The sequence below is a fragment of the Solanum verrucosum genome, unplaced genomic scaffold (genome assembly GCF_900185275.1).
Source record: "Solanum verrucosum unplaced genomic scaffold, falcon-dt-bn FXZP01000222.1, whole genome shotgun sequence".
In the NCBI taxonomy this organism is placed as follows: Eukaryota; Viridiplantae; Streptophyta; class Magnoliopsida; order Solanales; family Solanaceae; genus Solanum; species Solanum verrucosum.
In genome coordinates this window covers 312,661-335,700 of record NW_026020027.1, presented here as the reverse complement: position 1 = coordinate 335,700, position 23,040 = coordinate 312,661, and the positions used below count along the sequence as shown (strand labels likewise).

Here is a 23,040-nt window from a genome sequence, read left to right as displayed (position 1 = left end):
GTGATAATATGTAACAATAAAAGATGATATAATTTACTTGTATTTATCAAAACAATATTATGCAATTAAAAAACATGATATGTTATGGGACGATATGTAACAACCAACCAAACAAGTTATTAGGTGATCACACATGGAAATAGGAGAGGAAAGTGAAAAACTTTATAAAAGATAATAGAAGTTTATGTGATACGTGAACTTTTGAGCTTAAAGATGGCATGAACGGAGTGATTTATAAGAACAATCTTGAAAGTGAATAGTCTTGAACTTTTAATCCTACTTGCACGTTAACAAAACTTCAAATTTAATAAATTTTGCCACATAGACAACACTTTTGACCTTGAAGGTTTGCACGATTGCACATAGAGCAAATAAGATCAAAAGTTCAAGATTATTCATTTTTTTAAATCATTGAATATAATTTCCTCCATAAACCCGGTAGACTTTTGGCCAAAGCGGACAACAGATGCTTTATGTTTTACTTTGTTTATCGTATTTTTCTTTCTTAAATTACGTGTGAAGACAAAATTATACGAACAAAATTGAATAGAAGGAAATACTTGTACTTATTTACCACTTTAATTAGTTAATTTAATTTAGATCTTAATCTAAAGTAAATGTGATCAAATTGGAATATGGAAATTCAAGAAAAGGAATGATGAGTGAATAAGTTTGACTAGCTCAACCAAGTTTAAAAATGATCAAAGAGGAAAAACAAGGCAATAATTGACTTTTTCCCTATTCTTTAGGTATGGATATATGACATGCCCCATGATTTATTGCCTTGCACTTGCAAACTTCTCAATTATTCACTCATTAAAGCTTTTTTTTTTCTTGATTGGACTTTTTTAACTTGTAAAATACTTTTAATATTATTAAGGGAAAATGCATAAATAACCCCAATCTATGCCCAAAATTCCTGAGACACATCTAACTTTTACTAAGGTCCTATTACCCTTCCGAACTTATTTTATATATAATTTTCTATCCCTTTTCGGCCTACGTGACACTATCTTGTGGGTCAAGCGCGTGTTGACAATTTTTTCAAGGATAATGCCATGTAAGCCGAAAAGGGGTAAAAAATTAATTAAAAAATAAGTTCGGGGGATAATAGGACCTTAGTAAAAGTTAAGTGTGTCTCAAGAATTTCGGGCATAGACTAGGGGGTACTTATGCATTTTCCCTATTATTAAATAAAAATATTCTTTCGTTTTATTTTATGTGATGATATATCTCATTTATGTTTTCAATGAGTAGCATGATGAGTCCAAATCATGACAGCTTGAGAAGAAAGGAAAATGTATTAAGAAAAAAAAATAAAAAATCGCAATCCATTTTGAGGACCAAATACATCTAATCTATAGTAAAGGTGTCAAAGAAGAATTCCAAATAAAAGAACGAAATATCCAATATGATAAACAAAATAAAACCATGTCAAAGTCATAATTGTATGACTTCAATATGATATCTTTCGAACGTGAATTCACATTGAACATTTCACCATATGATCGATGATCTGTTAATTTTACAATTTTGTTGAACAAGTTATTTACTATAAATTTATCTTATTTAGAGTAAGATGAAAAATTAGAAGTTAAAATTATTACTCAAACATAGCTAAAACATGCTAGAAAGGTAAGAATATCACATACTACAACAACATGCTCCGTGAAATTCCACGAGTTTTCTGGAATCTTGAGAACAGAGATGGAGTGTACCCAAACTTTATCCCTACCCTCCTGGAGATAGAGAGGTTGTTTTCAAACGACCCTTCGTCTCAAGTATAGCGAATCAAAATAGTTATGAAAAAAGTAAAAACGACATTGCATTCAGAAAAGCAACAGTAACAACAACAATAGTATCATCTGTATATATTTTCAATGTGTAAGTATAACAAAAGATGAAAAAGTCACAATCTTTAAAAGTTACAATGAAAAGTTGAATTCTTGATGAAGAGCTTCATCTAACAAAAACTGAGACTGCTCCATCAACTCAGGACTTAATCTGAACATCAAAACACAAAATTCCATCTGATTCAAAGCTCCATCACCATCAAAATCCCCTTCTTTAACCATACCCTTAAGATCATCATCACTCAAATCTTGTAACCCTAACAAAGCTGAATTCTTCTTAAGACTCTCAAATGTGATAACCCATTTATCCCTATCCATTAATAACTGAAACCCTTTACACAGCTCACCAATTAAACCATCCCCACCAAGTTTTTCAGCCATAAGAGGCAAAAAATCATTAAAATTGGATTTTCTTGAAGTAGCCATTGAAGAAATAAAAGTTGGAATTGGTCAGAAAATTGATTGATGAAGAAAAGGGGTTGTGGAGAATTGTATATAAAGGAGAAATTTGGACGGTAGAGAGGGGTTTCGAAGAAAACGCCATGGAAAATACAGCAAAGATAGAGTCTTTAACGCGAAATTGCCTTTGCTTTGGCTTAGCCTGACAGTAAGAGGAAGAAATTGCCTCCCAATTTCTAATGTTGGTCTTGTCACACATTAGGGGTATATTTGTCTTTTTGAAATTATCCTTATAACGGCGTCATTTATTCAAATAATTTTTAAGGAAAAATTACCTAAATACAGAACTTATTTTACCATTTTCTCTAAAATTTCCTACCATTCAAAAAATTACAAAAATCCCTACTATCTCCTATTCTCGGATACATCACTTTACGCGATGTATATATCGGGATGTACACGATGTATCGGGATATTGAGTGATGTATTCGAAACTGATACGCGATGTATCGGGATGTATCTGAAATCGAGACGCAGTGTATCGGGACGTTTTGGATATATCCGTATTCCACCAAATTTAAGAGATTTTTGTTTTGAAAAAAATAGGGATAAGATTTATTATCTCTTAACATTATGAGATTTGTGTAAAATTCCCTTTTTTTAGTTATTCTTATAGAGAACATATAATATAATAGCGAATTATACAAATCAAAAGCTTCATAACAAACATAAAATTTGCTATGGAGCGCAATTATGTAAACTACAACTATAACGTACAAAAATGATTTTTATGTTTGCTATATGTGAAAGTTGCTCCATAAAGAATATAGGATCTAGCGTTGTTTGTTTGGATATTTTTTACTTTTATTATAGAAAATATATAATAACATAAAATGAAAAATTGATTTCATAGAAAACTTGGTTTACAATGAAATATTGTTGTAAATGATATAATAGCGTGTTTGTTTGGATATCTTTTTTATTGTCATAGTAAATATTGTTAAAAAAAACTTAATTATTTTTTTTCCTTAATATTAATTGGTAAGCACCAAGTATTTTGTTTTTTAAAAATTATTATATAATTGGACGGAGAAAATTATATTTAAACTTGACGAAATAGAAATTACCTAAATATAATGTGAAGCTATTATATTATTCGAAAAGTCAAAAGAGATGTATGTCTTCAATGCACATGTTTACATTGAAGTAATAAAAATAAAAGTTGCAATGAAAAGTCAATCTTTCGAAAGGCCAAATATTTTTATGGGAAGTGTTAAATGGTCAGAAAATTTAAAAAATTATAATATTTTTTTAATTTTAAAATAAATTGATCTTTTTTCAATATTTTAGTTAAAAGATATTAAAGTTAAAAGAGTAAAAATATTTAAAAAGATAAAATAATATAGATAAAATATCATTCTGGCTAAATTTTCTGGCCAAAAAGATTTTTCCTACTTTTATATTTTAGTCTTTTTGTGTTTCATATCGGACCACCAATTATATATTAAATATATTTTAATTATTAATTATTCTTTTTTACTACTAAATAAAGGTGATATTTCAATTACATTTTAATTATTAATTATTCCTTTTTACTACTAAATAAAGGTGATATTTCAATTAAGAAAAGGGAATAAGTGATTGTTTATACGTGTTTTGATTATAGTTGATGCTAATTGAGATAGGAAACTCGTACACTTATGTCTAGGTATAAAACTCAAAAAATCGAGATATTTTAGATGCATTTTAAATCATTAACCTTGTTGAAGAGTATTGACAAAAGTTTATAAGGAAAAGTCAGCATCTTTGAAACTCTTTGTGAAAGAGTTTTTCCGTTGGAGTGTAGTATTCGTATTGGGGTTCTTATTAATTTCAATTTGTGTCGTATAAATTAAATTAAAGAAAAAAAAAACATTCTGTAGCATGGAGGGATCCTATCTATCCCACCACAATCTATAATGTTGAAGGCACAAAATTCCATCTGATTGAGAAATTTGATTTTATAATCCATTACAAATGTTATTGTAATTATACGACTTTTTCTAGGAGATTATTACTTTAAAAAAAAATACACAACATAAATGTAAATACAACATGAAATCTTTGTAGAGTAATTTCCTTCGGTTCAAATGGTAAGTGGTCATACGAGATCATTTAAACATTCAAATAAAGTCCTCGAAATTGGATTTTCTTGATGAAGAAAGTAAAATTCAAGAGAAAAAAACAATATTAGAAATGACCTATTATTCAAAGTCGAAGAGGGAGTTTGATTTTTAAAGCAACGTTCGATGAGGAAAATAACTTTCACCCAAAGGTAAGTGTTCATTCCACTTTCTTGAATCTATAACAACAATTGAAAATTGCACAATGAAAACCAAGAACAATTGTGGTAGATAAATGGAAGTTTGTATTTAGAGTTGGAATACACTTGGGATCGACTATCTGAATCTTTACTGCTTCATTTAAGCTCAACTCATGTCATCTTCGTTATCAAATAAAGTAAAAACGAAACCAAAACAAGTTTTAATAACGTTAGAAGTTCTCTAACGAGCCCCGAACGAGGAAAATGTAATTTCATTTGCAGTGCAAGAGTCATTATCAGACCTGATAGAAGTAACATCAGTTGGCATCACATCTCTCAGAAAACCAGGTTGTCTTGGCTGTGGTAGTGTACTCTCTCCATTCAACATTAGAACCACGACCGACATATTTGGTCTGTCTCCCGGAATCTGCTGGACACATAACAGACTTACATGAATGCACCACGATATTTCCAACATAGAGCTTGTGTCCTTTAACGAGGAGTCAACTAACGCGAGGGGTGTCCCTTCCGTCCACATTCTCCATGCCTGAAAAGGGAATATAGAAGAAAAGGCATATTACAAAAACAAAACATTCAAACTTGGCTTCAACTGGCAATTAAGCATTCCAATTACTTTGTGTATGCACATCTAGACATTTCAACTTGTGTTCATTGTGTCAGCAACATCGGGTATCCATGAGACATAGTGAGGACGAGTTGGAGTGTTAAGTGGCTAGTTGAGACCAAATTGAGGTATCTAGATGTATACTCTCAAAGTTGGAGTACTTATTCCCACTTATGAATTATTCAAACAACGAAGAAACTGCAACTTCTTCAAATCTTACATATTCTATAAGACCGTGATGATGATGTGGATGATAGAAGCATCTATTCTTCTTTCCGATTACGATTTCCAACAATAGCAAACCGAAACTGAAGACATCAGATTTTACTGAAAATAGACCATATAGCGCATATTCCGGAGCCATATAGCCACTGCAAATGATCAGCTAATAAAATTACATGACAGATATGGATGTGTCATGGATGTAATTTATGGCCTGTTTAAACTTACAAAGTTCCGACAACCCTTTGTGTGTTGTCTCCGCACTGATCTCCTTGAAAGGTTCTTGCCAAACCAAAGTCGGAAATCTTTGGGTTCAGCTCAGCATCAAGCAACACATTACTTGCTTTCAGATCTCTGTGAATAATTCGCAATCTTGAATCCTGATGAAGGTAGAGAAGCCCCCGTGCAATTCCATCGATGATCTGGAAGAACTTTGACCAGCCCAATTGTTTCCGCCTTGTTTGATCTAGCAGTTTAGAGTTAAGTTAGTCCAATTCTCTAACTAAAACTCTCATTCAGGGCTAACGGGATAGATATAGGAACTCTTCTCTAAAGATACAAACCAAAAACAAAAGAATCCAAGCTCCCATTAGCCATGTATTCGTAGATCAACATCTTCTCTTCATCATCAATACAACTTCCAACGAGCTTTACGAGATTTCGATGCTGAAGTTTTGCTATCAGCTTCACTTCATTTTTGAATTCATTCAATCCCTGTCCAGAACTCTTGGAAAGCCTCTTCACAGCGATTTCCTGTCCATCTACTAGTATTCCCTAGGCAAGGTCCAAAATCAGATTATATTAAGTTCTTGATAATTCTTTGTTCCTTGGAGAACACAAAATAAATGTCCTATATGAAAGTCAAATGCAACAAATATGTTGGCAAAGTGAGGACTGACAACCCAATTTAAGTTTCAACTAGAAAAACCCAACGAATTTCTCAATCCAATGTCTCACACATAGAGACTCCCAAGCCCTTCTTCTACAGATAAAAAGAAGGTAGACAGAAAGAGCAAGAGAACAAGAAACACGGCATCTAAGCAAGCCTCCAAACCAGAAGTCCAGGCCGTAATGCTGCCAACCAGAACTCTCAAAATTTGGAAGTTTACCTTGTAAACAGGTCCAAACCCTCCTTCACCAACTTTGTTGTTCAATGAAAAGTTATCAGTAGCATTAGGCATTGTTGCCAAGTCAAAAAAGGGTAGCTCTAGGTCTTCTTTTGGGCCTTCACTGGTCCGATCAACTTGTCCACTTATCCCTGTTACCAAAACAGTGGTTGGAAAAATATCATCCAAATTTTTGGAATAGGATCCTGGCTTAGAAATATAAGAAACAAGCATGTAAGTTCCATCACTAATGCTCTAGTGTAAACCAGTTTGTTATTTTAAAAGAAAAACTGTGCTGAAGTAGCTTTACTGCACGCACCTCTAACCTTCGTCTTCCTCCAAGAAAGATAGTAGCAGAGGAGAACCAACCCAAAAAGAACAGCCACGGTGATTAGACTAATTAAGACTGCATTGACCACATGTATTCCAGCTGTTAAAGAGAAAAATAGGTTTAGTATAATAATAGATTGACACAAGATCCACAAAAAGAAAAGGAAAAAGACTTTGTTAACAACACGTACCTTGTTTTGAAGCTTCGATTCGTATATACAGGTCCTGGCCTCCATTTTGAACCTGCCAAATATCAAGAAGATCGTGGAACCAAAGGACACATCCACTTCCTTGTCCTCTAACATCTGAGTTTGAGTAAGCCATACGCGAACAATTTTTGAAGCATGCTTCCCTGCACTCTTGAAGATTCATAGTACCAGTTACCCAAGATTTGGTGGTATTTGGTAGTTTCAGCTCAGAGAATTCGAAAAAAACTTCCTTATTCTGACAGCTAAATGGCTTGCTAAGAATGCATCCCTCCGACCAGTCCATCAAGTTCCAGCTATCTGGTGATTTTGGTTCAAAACCTTCCAAGCATTGACAAACAGGTGAGTCACTGATTACACAAACTCCATTAGTGCCACAAGGGTCATAAGTGTCGCAATAATCACGTGGCACTGATGCATAGAGCTTCCAGGCTTGATCAGCTTCCACCCACACATACCGCTGTCGAGAAGAGCTTGTATCATTCAAAACCAACCTTGAAATGACAGACTTTTTCTTCAGCTGGTAGGTGTAGTACACTTCATCTTTGTTAGATATAAAGCTGTAATTGTATACCGGATTCACCCTCAATGCAGGAGCACCACTAAATCGCTCTCCATTCCATGGACCACTGCAGAAGTACTTCTTGGAGGCCTTCCATATAACTGCCTGGGGAAATTCATGAAGCTCTATCCCATCCAAGCTTCATTCCAGGTAACAGTGTATCAGAAGGGTAATCAAAGCTCTGCCACAGATAGAAATCTGAGTTAGTGCCCTTCTCATCTCTTAGGATAAGATTCCCTGAATCTAAAAGCTGTAAAACAGGAGATTTAGCATCCTTGAATGAACTTGTTGACCAAATATCACCACTAGTCCTACTGGTAACCACGATACTGCCTCTGCTGTTTATCGTGAATACTCCGTACCATCTTTAATTGGGGTTTTCCTGTTTGCCACCCAAACAACAGTTCTGATGGGAATATTCTTATACCAAATGCCCAAGTACCGGTGTGTTGAACTGCCTGGACTAAAGAAACCAAGTTCAAAAGTTCCCCCTTCAGAAGCCAAACTCTCGCCATCAATTAGAGTTTGAGATCGACTGATGCAATGGGGCACTGCACATATTCTCCCCAGTAAACAGAGTGAACAAGCACAATAGGAAATAAGCCAAAGAACTTCCATGGGTTTATAACGTCAACTTACAAGAATAGTAGTTCGAAATTGGATTGAAATCTTTATAAGATTATGCATTTAGCAAGTTAAAAGAGTTTTTATGTAATCACAATACACAGATTCAAATAAGTCTATTAGTAACAGAATTGTTAATGATTACTCAATGAAAGTAAGTGAAGTATTCTAGTATATAAGACTAATTGAAGGCTGAGCAAACTTTTAGGACATTTCAGTGTATAACTAATAAAAATTTCATCATAAAATGTGTGATCATGCTCTTATTTCGGTGAGATAATAGCCACAAGATTTTGTTGTCACTTAGTGTAGAACTGTATCAAATTGAAGTGTAAAACTGACAGCTATCATTTTATTCAACGACAGTGTTATTCTTGACCGGCATGTCTATTAGTTCGTCAATGCAACAACTAGCCATTGACTTGGTCTTTAACTTCCACGGATAGTGACTAGTGAGATATGGACGCATTGACTCTAAAATCATTCCAATTATACCAATATTCCACACGCTGAGAAATAAATGTCATTGACTTGCAATACTTGTGATTTCTCATAAGAAAGAAGAAGAAGAAGCATCGAAACTCGAAAGAAAGAGAAAGATTTTGCATACAGCAACTACGCCTCAATCCCAAACAAGTGGTCAGCTATATGAATCCCCAGTTCTTCATTAAAGCTCATTTTCATATCCTCATCGTGTGCATTACCAGAAAATTCTAAGAAAAGTTTCAGCTTAGAATTTATGGAAAATTGAGCTTTGGATATTGAATAGTTAAATTATAAGGAAACAAGTAACAAGACTCATTGGCAGAGACAGTAGAGAAAACTAATGAAATAAGTTGTTTCTCCATAGATACAACTTTCTGTATATCCCTATCCATCAATAACTGAAACCCTTTACACAGCTCGTCTATCAAACCAACCCCACGTAATTTCTCATACAAAATAGGTAACAAATACTCATCCGTAGAGACAGTTGAGACAACTGATTAAACCTGTTGTTTCTCCATTAGTACAACTTTCTGTATATGTTTTTGCAATGTATTACATGTTTACATAGACGAAAGTATAAAACGACAAAAGTTACAATGAAAAGTTGAATTCTTGGTGATGAGATTCTTTCTAACAAAAACTGAGACTCTCAAATGTGATGACCCCTTCATCCCTATCCATCAACAACTGAAACCCTTTACACAGCTCGTCAATCGAACCATCCCCACTTAGTTTTTCTCATCCATATTAGGCAACAAATAGTTGAACATGATTACAATAATTCAGTGTATAACTATAAGAATTTTATCATAAAATGTGATGTTCTGCTCTTATCTCGATGAGATAATAGCCACAAGATTTTGCTGTCACTTAGAGTAGAACTGTATCAGATTGAAGTGTAAAATTGACAGCTATCATTTTATCAAACCAGCAGTGTTATTCTTGACCGGCATGTCTATTAGTTCATCAATGCAACGACTATGAAATGCCATTGACTTGGTCTTTACTGTAAGCTTGTTCTTTACTTCTGCGGATAGTGACTAGTGAGATACTGACTCATTGACCTCTCAACTCATTCCAATTACATATACCAATATTCCACACGCTGAGAAATAAATGTCATTGACTTGTAATACTAGTGATTTTTCATAAGAAGCATCAAAACTAGAAAGAAAGAGAAAGATACAACAACTACACCTCAATCCCAAACAAGTGGTCAGCTATATGAATCCCCAGTTCTTCATTAAAGCTCATTTTCATATCCTCATCATGTGCATTACCAGAAAATTCTAAGAGAAGTTCCAGCTTAGAATTTATGGAAAATTGAGCTTCGGATATTGAATGGTTAAATCATAAGGAAACAAGTAACATGACTCATTGGCAGAGACAGTACAGAGAACTGATGAAATAAGTTGTTTCTCCATAGACACAACTTTTTGTATATCCCTATCCATCAATAACTGAAACCCTTTACACAGCTCGCCTATCAAACCAACCCCACGTAATTTCTCAGACAAAATAGGTAACAAATACTCATCAGTAGAGACAGTTGAGAGAACTGATTAAACCTATTGTTTCTTCATTAGTACAACTTTCAGTAAACGTTTTTGCAATGTATTACATGTTCACATAGAGAAAAGTATAAAACGACGAAAGTTAAAACGAAAAGTTGAATTCTTGATGATGAGATTCTTTCTAACAAAAACTGAGACTCTCAAATGTGATGACCCCTTTATCCCTATCCATCAACAACTGAAACCTTTTACACAGCTCGTCAATCAAACCATCCCCACTTAGTTTTTCTCATCCATATTAGGCAACAAATAGTTTAACATGATTACAATAATTAGGAAAACTGAAAAAGTACTCTGAAGAGAACTGATTAAACAAGCTGTTTCTCCATTAATTCAACTTTCTGTATATGTTTTTGCAATGTATACATTAGAGTTAAGTATAAAAGACAAAAGTAACAATATAAAGTAACAATCTTTATATTTAAATGTTAGAATGAAAAGTCAGAATCAACAAACTCTTGATGCAGAGCTTCTTCTAACAAAAACTGAGATTGCTCCATCAACTCAGGACTCAATCTGAACATCAACACACAAAACTCCATCTGATTAAGAGCTCCATCACCATCAAAATCCCCTTCTTTAACCATACCCTTAAGATCATCATCACTCAAATCTTGCAACCCTAACAAAGCTGAATTCTTCTTTAAACTCTCAAATGTGATGACCCCTTTATCCCTATCCATTAATAGCTGAAACCCTTTACATAGCTCACCTATTAAACCATCCCCACCAAGTTTTTCAGCCATAAGAGGCAAACAATCATTGAAATTGGATTTTCTTGAAGTAGAATTAGCCATTGAAGAAAGTGTAAATTGGAGAAATGAATGAAGAATTGATTGTGTTTGAGGAAAAGGGTGTTGGAGAATATATATATAGGAGAGATTTGGATGGTGAAGAGGGGCTTCTGGGAAGGGGAAAAGCCATAGGAATACAACTAGAAACAGTGAGCTTAACGCGAAGTTGCTTTTTTGATTTGAAGAAATTGCCACCCAATTTCGATATTTTGTTCCTTTCCTAACTATTAGGGGTATTTTCGTCCTTTTGAATTTTATTTTTGAAAAAAATTTAATTTATTTTTATTTTTATATAGTCATTCGATATACGAAATTCACTTTATCAGTTATTCAGAAAAGAGAGGCTAATTAGCACTTTCGAGGTCGTAGGAAATAGTTATTGGATCATATTCATCTATAAGAGATGTTAATTAGTCCGTTAATTTAAAGAAAAATTACCTAAGTAAACAACTTATTTGATCATATTCTCTAAAATTTCCTACCATTTTATAAAATTACAAAAATGCATATCCTCGGATACATCACTTTATGCGATGTATCGGGACGTACGTGATGTATCAGAACGTTGTATCGATCGGATACATCACTTTACGCGATGTATCTTGACGTTGAGTGATGAATCTGAAACTGAGATGCGATGTATAGAGACGTTGAAGGATGTATCTGAAACCAGGACGCGATGTATCAGGATGTTTTGGGATGTATATGGATTCCACCAAATTTAAGGAATTTTTGTAATTTGAAAAAGAGTAAGGATGTGATGTAATTAGCTCTTAATACTATGAAATTTGTGTAAAATTCCCTTAGTTTATTAGCATGTTCTCATCCTAAGCACAAAATATGCTATGCAAGAATATTTGAACTGTGGAAAAAGGAAATACATTCACTTCATGAAGATTTTCGATAATTGATAAGACGAGTCGTGATGTGTTTATATCTACTTTTGTTAAGAAAAAACCCACAAATCTTCCAAACTATTATAAAAAAAAATTTAGTGAAGGATCAATAACACATCTCAAGTATCCGGAATTTGTAAGTTTTCATCTCTAAACTATCAAGTATATGTATATGAATTTCTTATCTAAACTATCACCAAATATTTATTACAGTTTGCAATTCAACATTGGATTTAATTAGGATTTTTGGATTAGATTATTTTATAATATATATTGGAAAGCTTTTACTTCATGCTGAATCAACTGTTTTCCACAAATATAAATATATATAAAATGAAAAGCATTTATTAATTCCAAGTTTACTGACCAAATCAAAGTCAAGGTAATTTGGTGGATAATTTTCAACAAAAATCTTCTGGCACACTATTTAATTATTTAATTTAATTCCCCGTAATCACGTTCGTCATGATTTTTTCAATAGAAAAGGAAAATTATCGTATTTATTTAAATTATATTTTTTATTTGTGTGAAATGGTTAAAAAAGTATTGATATTAATTAATATTATATTTGTCATTTGTGTGAAATGGTTAAAAAGGTATTGATATTAATTAATATTCACGTTGCTATCCTGAGTGGAATATGACTTAATTTATATAGTAAAAAAAAAATCCTTTGGTGCAAATAGTGCTAATTCAACGCATGAATAAATGTGATTTTGACAAAGCCTAACTTTAGTCGTTGCGCTTATTTCGTTTAGATGTGGATAGATTTATAAACGTAGGCATGACTTAAAAACGATTTCAGAATCAATTACATACGTATTTATTTTAAATAGTAATCCTTTTCTTTGTTTGTTCTTTTGTACTTTTATTCTTTAGAGTTTGATTTGTGACTTAAAGTTTATAAATTTTATGACAAATTAAAGTTAATATACAGTAATAGTTGAGCTCGCAATCAAATATTTCTAAAAAATCTATTGGACGTCTAAATTAGCCTAAGAGAAATCATCGACCCTTATGACATATGTAGAGTTACCATTCTACTTACAGATTCGATGAATTTTGTATTTATGAAATTTATTAAATATATACAAATAATTTATTTTATACCTTATAAAATATATATATTTCTTAAAATTAATAATCTTTCAACTTAAAATTTTAGCTTCTTGACGAATGGTCTTTTGTTGTGTGAATTGCCTAATTAGTCTTAATCATTTTTAATTATCAATTGGACCCACAAAAATATTGCAATTTTGACTTTTGTCGGTCCTTCTAACCCCACTCTCACCCCCTCCAAATCAAACAAAGATATTCGAATTTTGAAAATAAAATATTTTAATATAAAAAATGTGTTATTCTAAAATTGAAATTTCTCGGCATAAATTTAAACTAATGAAATAAATTGTATTCGTGCCCCATGTACAGAAGCGGAAGCAGGATTAAGAATTTGAAGGCTCTAAATCTAGCGTGAAAAACATGTCCACGATTCCTTCCTTACCACTGAACTGTCAATCAATTTTATTAGATTTGCAAAAAAGCTACTGAGTTCATCCGAACTCACGAACACTCCCCTAGCTCCGTCCTCTACCATGTGTGAACTTCTTTTAACTACTCTTGACCATAATACTTGTTAATTGGTCCAACAACAAGATCAAAAATAGTACTACCACTACAAATCACCTGTCTAATACAACAAAATTTTCATATTTTGAATCTTGATTTTCATAAAAAAAAATGAACAAAATTTTCTTGTTTCTCTTTACAATTTTATCCTTATTCCAAAAAATTAACTCTCAAAGTGACACATTAACAACTTCACAAATTCTCAAAGATGGTCAAACAATAATTTCATCAGATGGAACATTTGAATTGGGATTTTTTTCTGCAGGCAAAAATAGTTCATCAATAAATCGTTATATTGGTATTTGGTACAAAAAGATTTCAGCTTTTACACCAATTTGGGTTGCAAATAGACAAATTCCAGTAAAGGGTATTTCTGGAATCTTGAAAATTGTTGAACCAGGTTATCTTGTTTTGATTAATAATGTTACTAATGACACTATTTGGAGTACTAATTCTTCAATAAGTGTGAAAAATCCAGTTGCTAAGTTGTTGGATACAGGGAATTTTGTGGTTAAAGATGCAAATGATGATGAGTTGTTGTTGTGGCAGAGTTTTGATTATCCTAGTGATACTTTGTTAGCAAGTATGAAACTTGGAAGAGATTTGGTGACTGGGTTGGAAAGGTAAGTTCTTGAATTGTGTTATCGTCTGGTTTAAAAGATTAAGTTGTTAGAGTGAGTACGCTTTGTGTCGGTGTTTTTTCTTTTTTTGGTCTTTGAGTTTGTAATGGCACAACTGTCGAGGTATTGTCTGCTTTGGCCCGACTCTCTAGGCCACCTTATGGTTGGGTGACCGGCTTGGAAAAGTAAGTTTTCTTATGGTTGGGTGACTGGCTTGGAAAAGTAAGTTTTTGAATTGTGTGAACTGTCTCATTTAAACGATTAAATTGTTAGAGTGAGTACGCTTTGTGTAAGTGTTTTTTTTTTGGGATAATGGGTGGTCTTTGAGTTTGTAATGGCACAACTGTCAAGACAATCTTGGCCCGACTCTCTAGGCCACCTTATTGTTGGGTGACCGACTTGGAAAGGTAAGTTCCTGAATTGTGTGATCATCTCGTTTAAAAGATGAAGTTGTTGGAGTGAGTACACTTTGTGTAAGTTTTTTTTTTGGGGGGGGATAATGGGTGGTTTTGAAGTTTGTAATGGCACAACTATCAAGGTATTGTCGGCTTTAGCCCGACCCTCTAGGCCACCTTATGGCTTGGAGAGGTAAGTTTTTGAATTGTGAACTGTCTCGTCTAAAAGATGAAAGATTAAGTTGTTAGAGTGAGCACCGTTTTATTTACTTAATTGTATTTTCAACATGTCTGAGTATGTGTAAGGTGTTTTTTTTTTTTTTTAATGGGTGGTCTTTGAGGTTGTAATTGGTAAGATACAACTGTCAAGGTATTGTTTGCTTTGCCGGACCCTATGGGCCACCTTAAGGCTTTTGGGGGCTTATGGTTTGGTGACCGGCTTAGAAAGGTAAGTTTTTTGAATTGTGTGAGTCATCTCGTCTAAAAGATGAAAGATTAAGTTGTTAGAGCAAGCACTGCTTTATTTACTTAATTATATTTTCAACATGTCTGAGTATGTGTAAGGTGTTTTTTTGATAATGGGCAGTGTTTGAGGTTGTAATGGGTAAGATAAAATTGTTAAAAATGTCAAGCGAGAGAACACACTTTTATGTACTTAGTTTAATTATGTCTGCAACAACAGGTATCTTAGGTCATGGAAAAGCGACGATGATCCTGCTCCCGGGGATTATACATATCATTGTGATCCTACAGGTTATCCACAGGACCTTATGAGAAAAGGTCCTAATGTAGTTTATAGAGCCGGGCCATGGAATGGTCTTAGATGGAGTGGAGCACCAAACATGGTGAACAACTCGATCACCTCTTTCGGCCTAGTCATGAACAATCAAGAAATTTACTACAAATACGAACTAGTAAATAAATCCGTGCTTACTACTTTAGTGCTAACACCTAATGGTGATGCGATGCGTATGATTTGGTTAGAAAAGAGAGAGGGTTGGGTTAATTACCATTCCGTGGATGCAGATCATTGTGACACTTACAAATTGTGTGGTGCATATGGCACTTGCACAATCTTTAGCGATCCTGTGTGTCGTTGTTTGGATAAATTCATTCCAAAACATCCGGATGATTGGGACAGAGCTGACTGGTCAAGTGGTTGTGTCCGAAATCATCCATTGAATTGTTCAGAAGATGGATTTATAAAGTATTCTGGTGTTAAATTGCCAGATACTCGGGATTCTTGGTTTAACGAGACTATGACACTCGATGAATGTAAGTTAGTTTGCTTGAGAAATTGTTCATGTATGGGATATACTAATCTGGACATCAGTAATGGAGGAAGCGGGTGCTTGCTATGGATTGGGGAGCTCGTTGACCTCAGACAGCTATCGGAATCAGGACAGGATATCTATATTAGGATGGCTGCTTCTGAGATAAGTAAGTTAGACGTTGATGCCATTGAATTGATTGATCGATGTTAGTGTTTAAAGCTATAGTAACGGGTACTAAATAACTATCTAATCATTTCGGATGGGAACTTTTGCAGGTCCTATCGATGGATCAAATCGAAAGAAAAGAGTTATACTTGCAATTGCTTTGCCATTATCGATTGCAACAGTTCTTCTAGTGGTTGGAGTATGCCTGATTCTTCGTAGACAGAAAAAGAGGGCGGAAACAATGCTCATAGAAAAAAGTAAGCTAAAACATAACAAATTCGAAGTAGATAATGTCATTTCTCGCTATGATTTGCTCTTCTTTTCAGCTTTGCTGTCTGAAATGTCGACTTGTATGAAAAATGTTGTAGGGAAATTGGATGACAACAATAACAAAGATAAAAACAATCAAATTCGTCGTGAAGCTTTGGAGCTACCACTCTTTGACTTGTCCACAATAATGGAGGCTACCGATAACTTTTCACTTGAGAACAAGATTGGAGCAGGCGGCTTTGGGAAAGTTTTCAAGGTAAGTATTTCCACAAAGAAGCAACTTTTATTTACGTAATAACACTCGTTGTCTCAATTTTTGGGTCGAACTAATCCATTGACACAATTAGTTCATGGGAGAAAACTGAATCGATTCAATTAAAGGAATCATGATTAGTCATTGGTTGGGCTAAGCAATGCCACTTGATCATTATCAAACGTGCTCTATATAGAGAATGCATAGACGATATTGAAAATTTGAAAATCCATGTCACTTCTTTTATCATTACGAATATCAATATGTATGTCAGTGCCATAATAGAATGATTAAGAAGTTGTGAGCCTAATTCTGCTGATGTCGATTGGTGAACAAAAAGCAGTGAATGGAACACAAGTGATACTCTTTGATATGATTAAAGTATTTCCATTTCTGTTTTGGAACTTCTAACGGTAAGTGCACGTTTTCAGGGAGTGCTAGAAGAAGGACAGGAAGTAGCTGTCAAGCGGCTCTCTGAAACGTCCAGACAAGGAAACGATGAGTTCAAGAATGAAGTCATCTGCATCGCAGAACTTCAGCATCGAAATCTTGTGAAGCTTCTTGGATGCTGCGTCGAAGAAGAAGAGAAGATATTGGTGTACGAATACATGCCCAACAAAAGCCTGGATTTATTTATCTTTGGTTAGTTTTGCACATGAAACGCAAACCGGTTCATTCAATACATCAACTAGTTTTGATATCAGTGACCTCTTATTTAACTTATATACACTGACGGTGTAAATCTTCTGGCAGATCAAACAAGGAGCACATTACTTGATTGGCCTAAGCGTTTCAACATCATCAACGGGATTGCTCGAGGACTTATGTACCTTCATCAAGATTCTAGGCTAAGAATCATCCACAGAGACCTTAAAGCTAGTAATGTCTTACTTGATTTTGAAATGAACCCAAAGATATCAGATTTCGGGATGGCCAGAAGTTTTGGAGGGAACGAGACGGGAGACAATACAAATCGAGTGGTTGGAACATAGTAAGATTGTCAAAATTTTGTGTCATTACATGCTATTTTGTTGTCTAGATTATGTAATCGTGTGAATGATTTTATGCAGTGGTTACATGTCCCCGGAGTATGCAGTCGATGGGATTTTCTCAGTAAAATCAGACGTCTTTAGCTTTGGCGTATTGATACTAGAAATTGTAAGCGGAAAGAAGAACAGAAGATTCATTCATCCGGACCACAATCTCAACCTCATTGGACATGTAAGTACCATACTCCAAGAATATGTAAATTTCATTCTCGACATTATTTGACTCGTAGCCAGAGGAGAAGCTAGGTGGGGGTTCGTGGTTTCGGACGAACCCAGTAGCTTTTTCTGTAGACCCTGTATTTGTACTAGAAAATTAGTTAAATATATATGTATATTAATCTGTGAACCCCTAACAAAATTGATTGACAGTTCTAAAGGAAATTTAGAACCCCCAAAATCTTAATCCTGGCTTCGCCTCTGCTCGTCGTAGCCAAGAAAGTATGCATGAGTCAATGATATTTTCTTGACTGAGGTTTAGCGGAAGCATTTGATCTTTGAATAACTCGGAGGAACTACTTTCTCTCTTCACTAACTTTCACACTCTTGATTTATTCGTCATTAGTGGAAACAAAGACTCGTTTTGGATGTGAATTTGTTAGCTAAAACATGTTAAATTTTCAGGCATGGATGCTTCATAGAGAAGGAAGATCATCGGAAATAGTCGATCCTAACTTGGTTGAATCATGTCATACATCTGAATTGCAACGATCGATACACGTAGGATTGTTATGTGTTCAACAAAGTCCAGAGGACAGGCCAAACATGTCTTCTGTGGTTTTAATGTTGACAAATGAAGGCATTTTGCCACAACCAAAACCACCAGGTTTTTTCACAGAAAGGAACATAGATGATGCCACTGGATATTCATGGAGTGACCAAACACCTTGTTCTGTCAACGATGTAACCATCACTTTGTTGGATGCTCGATAGCATGTACACAGAATTTTGTGCAAGCAGTATCGACCTATTGTCACAGTTTTACTTCCTTGTGAATTGCTCCTAACTTTTACTTTACACGATATAGACAGTAGCGTACACAGGATTTTGCATAACCAGTATCGGCCTACTATCACAATTCGACTTTTATTTCCTCACGAATTAGTATTTACAGTGTATTATACTAGTGTAAATGACCTCATACCCCACTTATGAGACTACGCTGGATAAATTGTTGTTATAGTGTATTATGATTTATGTATATGCATATTACTTTTAAGGAAACATTGTTTACACACACTATATAAAGTTTTTTTTTTTTTTTACGAAGTAGTGTCAGATGACATCTATTATGAAGAGTGTCACTGCCATCCTCCATCCACCATCACTTTGCTGGACGCTCGATAGAGATAGTAGCGTACGCAGAATTTTATGCAAGCAGTATCGACTTATTGTCACAGTTTGGTCAACAAAAAGACTTTGAAATCAGTATCAATCAATTGGCATGCTTGCCATTGAAATGAAAATAATTTTTTTTTTTTAAATAGAAAAAATGCAAATATAGACAAAAGAACTGTGAAAAACAAACAAAAAGAGGCAACTAAATAAAATTAGCCCAATTGAAATTGACAGCACTACACACATGGAAAAATATCGAAAATTGTATGGTTGAATTATTTCAAATATTGAATATAATCTTTATTACTCACGCATAGGAAAAAAATAGGAAGGAACAAGAATATTTTATTGATAACTAGTATTGGTACAATTTTGTTCCTTGCTTGAGTCTTCTCTCTGAAATTTTTCGTGATTCAAGGGCTGTTAGTAGCATATTTCTCGAATGTGGGAGACCATATTTTGATCAATATCCATGAATTTATGAAATTTTTGAGATGCCTCTCAAGGAAACATATGGAACTTTTATATAGACATGAGCTTGAGTTTAGGGTAAAGTATCCTTCAAGAATCATAATTGAAATAAATCTAACTCGTCTTATAGAATTCTACAAAATTTTGATATCTACCGTCATATATGCAAATCTTTTAAAAATAGAGACAAAATCTAAATAATAACCTAAAAAAGAACAAGTGCATAAATAAAAAAAATCCATCAAAAGTCAATGATTGGGGGAGGAGGAAAAGACTAGGAGGATGAAGAAGATCTAGAGGGGATGATTTTGTTCTGTAGAGACTAGGAAGTCAAAGGTGTACAACTTTGAACAATTCATCTTTCTTCACATTCTATTCTAATTAAATATGTTTTTTTTAATAATTAAGTTAATTCACTATTAAAAAAAACTTTCAAAAATTAATCTTTTCTTTTAAAAAATAATTAAAAACGAAAGGTCGATTTCCTAAATTGATTTTTAGCATTTTTAAAATGGTGATGTATATTAGAAAATTATTTTTTGAGGTAATGATGGGAGGTGAGCGATAGAGTCAAATATGAGATATTTCAAGAATTATTAGTTGAAAAGAAATATTAACAGATTATATATATAAATTTTTGACATGAGTGCAAGAAAAAAGTCATGTTCTTTTTAGTGGAAATTATTTTTCTAGGGTTAGACAAAAACATTCATATGGTAATCACTACTAGAAATGATAAAATTACTACTTTTCATGTCCCGTTTTAATTGTCGTTTTACATATTTTTATGTTTATTAAGAAAAATGAAATATATATAATTTATTAAGTTATTCCTATTTATTGACAAGAATATAACTGAAAATAATTGTTAACTTTAGTCTAAAATTTCTAAAGTGACAATTATTTTGAGATATTTTTTTTAAAGCTAAAATGACAATTAAAATGAAATGAAGGGGGTGATTTTTACTAGTTAATTATTCTATCTATTTTATTTTATGAGACACGATTTGACTGAACATGATAATCAAGAAAGAAAATACTCCTTTCGTTTCATTTATTTATATTAGTTTGACGTGGCACAAAGTTTAACCATGTAATAAATATATTAGAACTTGTGGTATTAACTTAAAAGAGTGTTTATTTACATATCAAAAACAATGCTTGAATTTTATGATCTTTAATATGTCATTTAAATTCCTTATAGAATGACAATTTAGGGTATAAATATTGACTTAAAAACTTACTAAATAAAGAAAGATGAATTCTTTTGATGAAAAAAATTAGATTTTTGAAATTTCTGGTCTCAGATATGTCACAATATATTCGTGGCTATAAAATGCATTGTTAAGAATAGAGATAATGGTAAAAAAAAACACCTTAACTATCACATTTTTACAAATTTCACATCTTAATTATCCGTTGTTCTCTTTTTTCTGCCGAAATTAAAACACAATTTAAACGATGCTAATAGTAATAAGAAAAACTTAATATTAAATCAATTTTCTTAACTTCATAGCCGCCTTTATTCTTCTCAACTAATTAAATTTAAAAAGTAACAATTCATTAATATCAAGTCAAAATAAGACTTGCAATTTGACCAATTAATACAAGTAAGATTATTAAATTGATCAAAGAAAATAAAGAAAAAAAAAGATGTGCAAAGAAGTGCAATAAATTAAAGCAGCAGCAATTGACCTCAATTCATATAGTATAATTTTTTATTGATTAATAGCAAATTTGGTCCCTGAATTAATTATTAGTTAATTCTATTTTTGTCCTAGTGATATTTTGTTAAACATATTTAACCTTAGATTTACTTGAAATATGCACTTCTGATCTTTACTTATGAATATTTACAAATTCTCAAAATTATTAACCATTTCGTCATGTAATTACTAAGTGCAGAGCTACATAGGGCCAAGAGGTTCATCCAAATCCCCTTCGACGAATATTATAGTATTTATATATGGTTATAATTATTTTTAAAGTATATATAGTAGACATTGAATTCCCTTTCATTTCCTTGTGTGTTTACAATTTCATACTTTGAACTCCATTAGTGAAAATTCTAATTTCGCCAATGATAATCACTCTTACGTTATGTTAAACTTTTTATTGTTACTTCATATCTAAGAGTAGTATACTTGTATAAATAGTCCAAATATAACGTCTTTCCCGTGAAATATCCACTAAGTGGGGTTTGAGAATGGTAGTGTGTACGCAAACCTTACCACTACCTCGTGAAGGTAAATCGGTTGTTCTAAAAAAAAAACCTTGGCTTATGCACATCAAACCCAAGTAAACGTCTTTCCTACATAAAAGGACCAACATTAAACATTTCGACTAGCTAAAGGTTAAATATGTCGAGTTCTATATCTACAAAGACCAAAATAGAATTTATTAATAATAGAGGGACCAAAAGTGATATTAATTGGACATGTCTTATGACATATTACTTCTAGTATGAAAACATGTTGCCATCCAAGAAATGAACATTTTTGAGTTTTTGGCCAAAAACATCCTTTAACTATATCTAAAACTTAATGTACATCCTTCAACTAATATATTGAACAAAAATCATCCTTAATGTATTCAAAACTTAGCAAGATTCGTCCTTCATGAAACTTCTGTTAAAAACATTAACAGACCCATCTATGTGCAAGTCACATGACTCTTACACCCCAAATATCAAGTTCCTCAAACCCATCACAAGCCATTTTCTTTGTTCTGCTAAAATTCTTAAAGCTATTCCAATTTGTTGATTCTAAATGAACAATAAAAGAAAGGAAAAAAACAACAAAGTTAGGACGACTCTTCTTCTGCAGAATGGTTGGACTGTGATTATATTGATTTGGGTATTGATTTTAGGAAGAAAGAAAGGTGTGAGACTAAATAAAAATAAGGCGCAATGAGATTTGTTGATGTTCTTGTGATCGGAAATTTTTAACAATAATTTAAGAATAAATTATTGGGTCTTGTGAAAATGAAGAGAGCAGTAAGAACAAATTCATGTCGAAGAAAATAGTCTTAAAAGATAAGAAATGCACGAAAAAGAAATAAATGAAAGGGATCTTTGAATTACATCCGTAAGAAAGTTACCACAAATAATTATGAAAAACAAAGCATGATAGCAACAAAAGAACAACCAATATTGACCTTCATTGTACAAAGCAACTTATATTACAATTTTTATTAAGCCGGCCGGAGAATTCTAAATTCTTTCCTACGAACTCTGCCGGTAAAAAATTAACTCAAAAAAGCTTCAGCTTTGAGAAGAAGAACATAATACAACCAGTGGACATATTTTAGGATGCTTGTAGTCATGTGACTTGCACATGAGATTGGGTCAGTTAATGTTTTTAACAGAAGTTTCACATAAGGATGAAAATTGCTAAGTTTTGAATATATTAAGGATGATTTTTGTTCAATATGATAGTTGAAGGATGTACATTAAGTTTTGAGTATAGATAAAGGATGTTTTTGGCCAAAAACTCAACATTTTTCAACCTAACACTTTATACTATACATTTTTTGTCCCATCAATTATTATACTATAAAGTTTTTTTATAACATCAAAAGTCACACCAGAAGAATTAGCAT

At 33.0% G+C, this 23,040-nt stretch overlaps 3 protein-coding genes and 1 pseudogene across 3 annotated transcripts; 1 reads left to right on the top strand and 3 right to left on the bottom strand.

Moving 5' to 3' along the window:
• Window positions 1-1,921: 1,921 nt before the first annotated feature.
• Window positions 1,922-2,453, bottom strand: LOC125821160 (calcium-binding protein KRP1-like). The gene has a single exon (XM_049500571.1). The coding sequence runs from the start codon at window positions 2,277-2,279 to the stop codon at window positions 1,926-1,928; it is 354 nt and encodes a 117-aa protein (XP_049356528.1). The 5' UTR covers window positions 2,280-2,453; the 3' UTR covers window positions 1,922-1,925.
• Window positions 2,454-4,771: 2,318 nt separating this feature from the next.
• LOC125821105 (G-type lectin S-receptor-like serine/threonine-protein kinase At4g27290) lies at window positions 4,772-8,223 on the bottom strand (annotated as a pseudogene).
• A 2,379-nt stretch (window positions 8,224-10,602) lies between these two features.
• Window positions 10,603-11,131, bottom strand: LOC125821255 (calcium-binding protein KRP1-like). Its single transcript, XM_049500673.1, has one exon. The coding sequence runs from the start codon at window positions 11,087-11,089 to the stop codon at window positions 10,721-10,723; it is 369 nt and encodes a 122-aa protein (XP_049356630.1). The 5' UTR covers window positions 11,090-11,131; the 3' UTR covers window positions 10,603-10,720.
• A 2,586-nt stretch (window positions 11,132-13,717) lies between these two features.
• LOC125821341 (G-type lectin S-receptor-like serine/threonine-protein kinase At4g27290) lies at window positions 13,718-18,802 on the top strand. The gene is made up of 8 exons (XM_049500776.1): window positions 13,718-14,231; window positions 15,306-16,063; window positions 16,173-16,319; window positions 16,431-16,588; window positions 17,017-17,227; window positions 17,339-17,576; window positions 17,656-17,806; window positions 18,256-18,802. Exons 1-8 carry the CDS (start codon window positions 13,720-13,722, stop codon window positions 18,562-18,564), a joined length of 2,484 nt encoding a protein of 827 aa, XP_049356733.1. The 5' UTR covers window positions 13,718-13,719; the 3' UTR covers window positions 18,565-18,802.
• The last annotated feature ends 4,238 nt before the right edge of the window (window positions 18,803-23,040 follow it).

What these genes read in the sequence shown, in the direction of transcription:
- LOC125821160 (XM_049500571.1), bottom strand. Translation starts at nt 2,279, where the DNA reads ATGGCTACTTCAAGAAAATCCAATTTTAATGATTTTTTGCCTCTTATG.
- LOC125821255 (XM_049500673.1), bottom strand. Translation starts at nt 11,089, where the DNA reads ATGGCTAATTCTACTTCAAGAAAATCCAATTTCAATGATTGTTTGCCT.
- LOC125821341 (XM_049500776.1), top strand. Translation starts at nt 13,720, where the DNA reads ATGAACAAAATTTTCTTGTTTCTCTTTACAATTTTATCCTTATTCCAA. An exon ending in TTGGTGACTGGGTTGGAAAG is followed by an intron (nt 14,232 to 15,305) that starts GTAAGTTCTTGA and finishes CTGCAACAACAG; the next exon opens with GTATCTTAGGTCATGGAAAA. An exon ending in AATCGAGTGGTTGGAACATA is followed by an intron (nt 17,577 to 17,655) that starts GTAAGATTGTCA and finishes GATTTTATGCAG; the next exon opens with TGGTTACATGTCCCCGGAGT.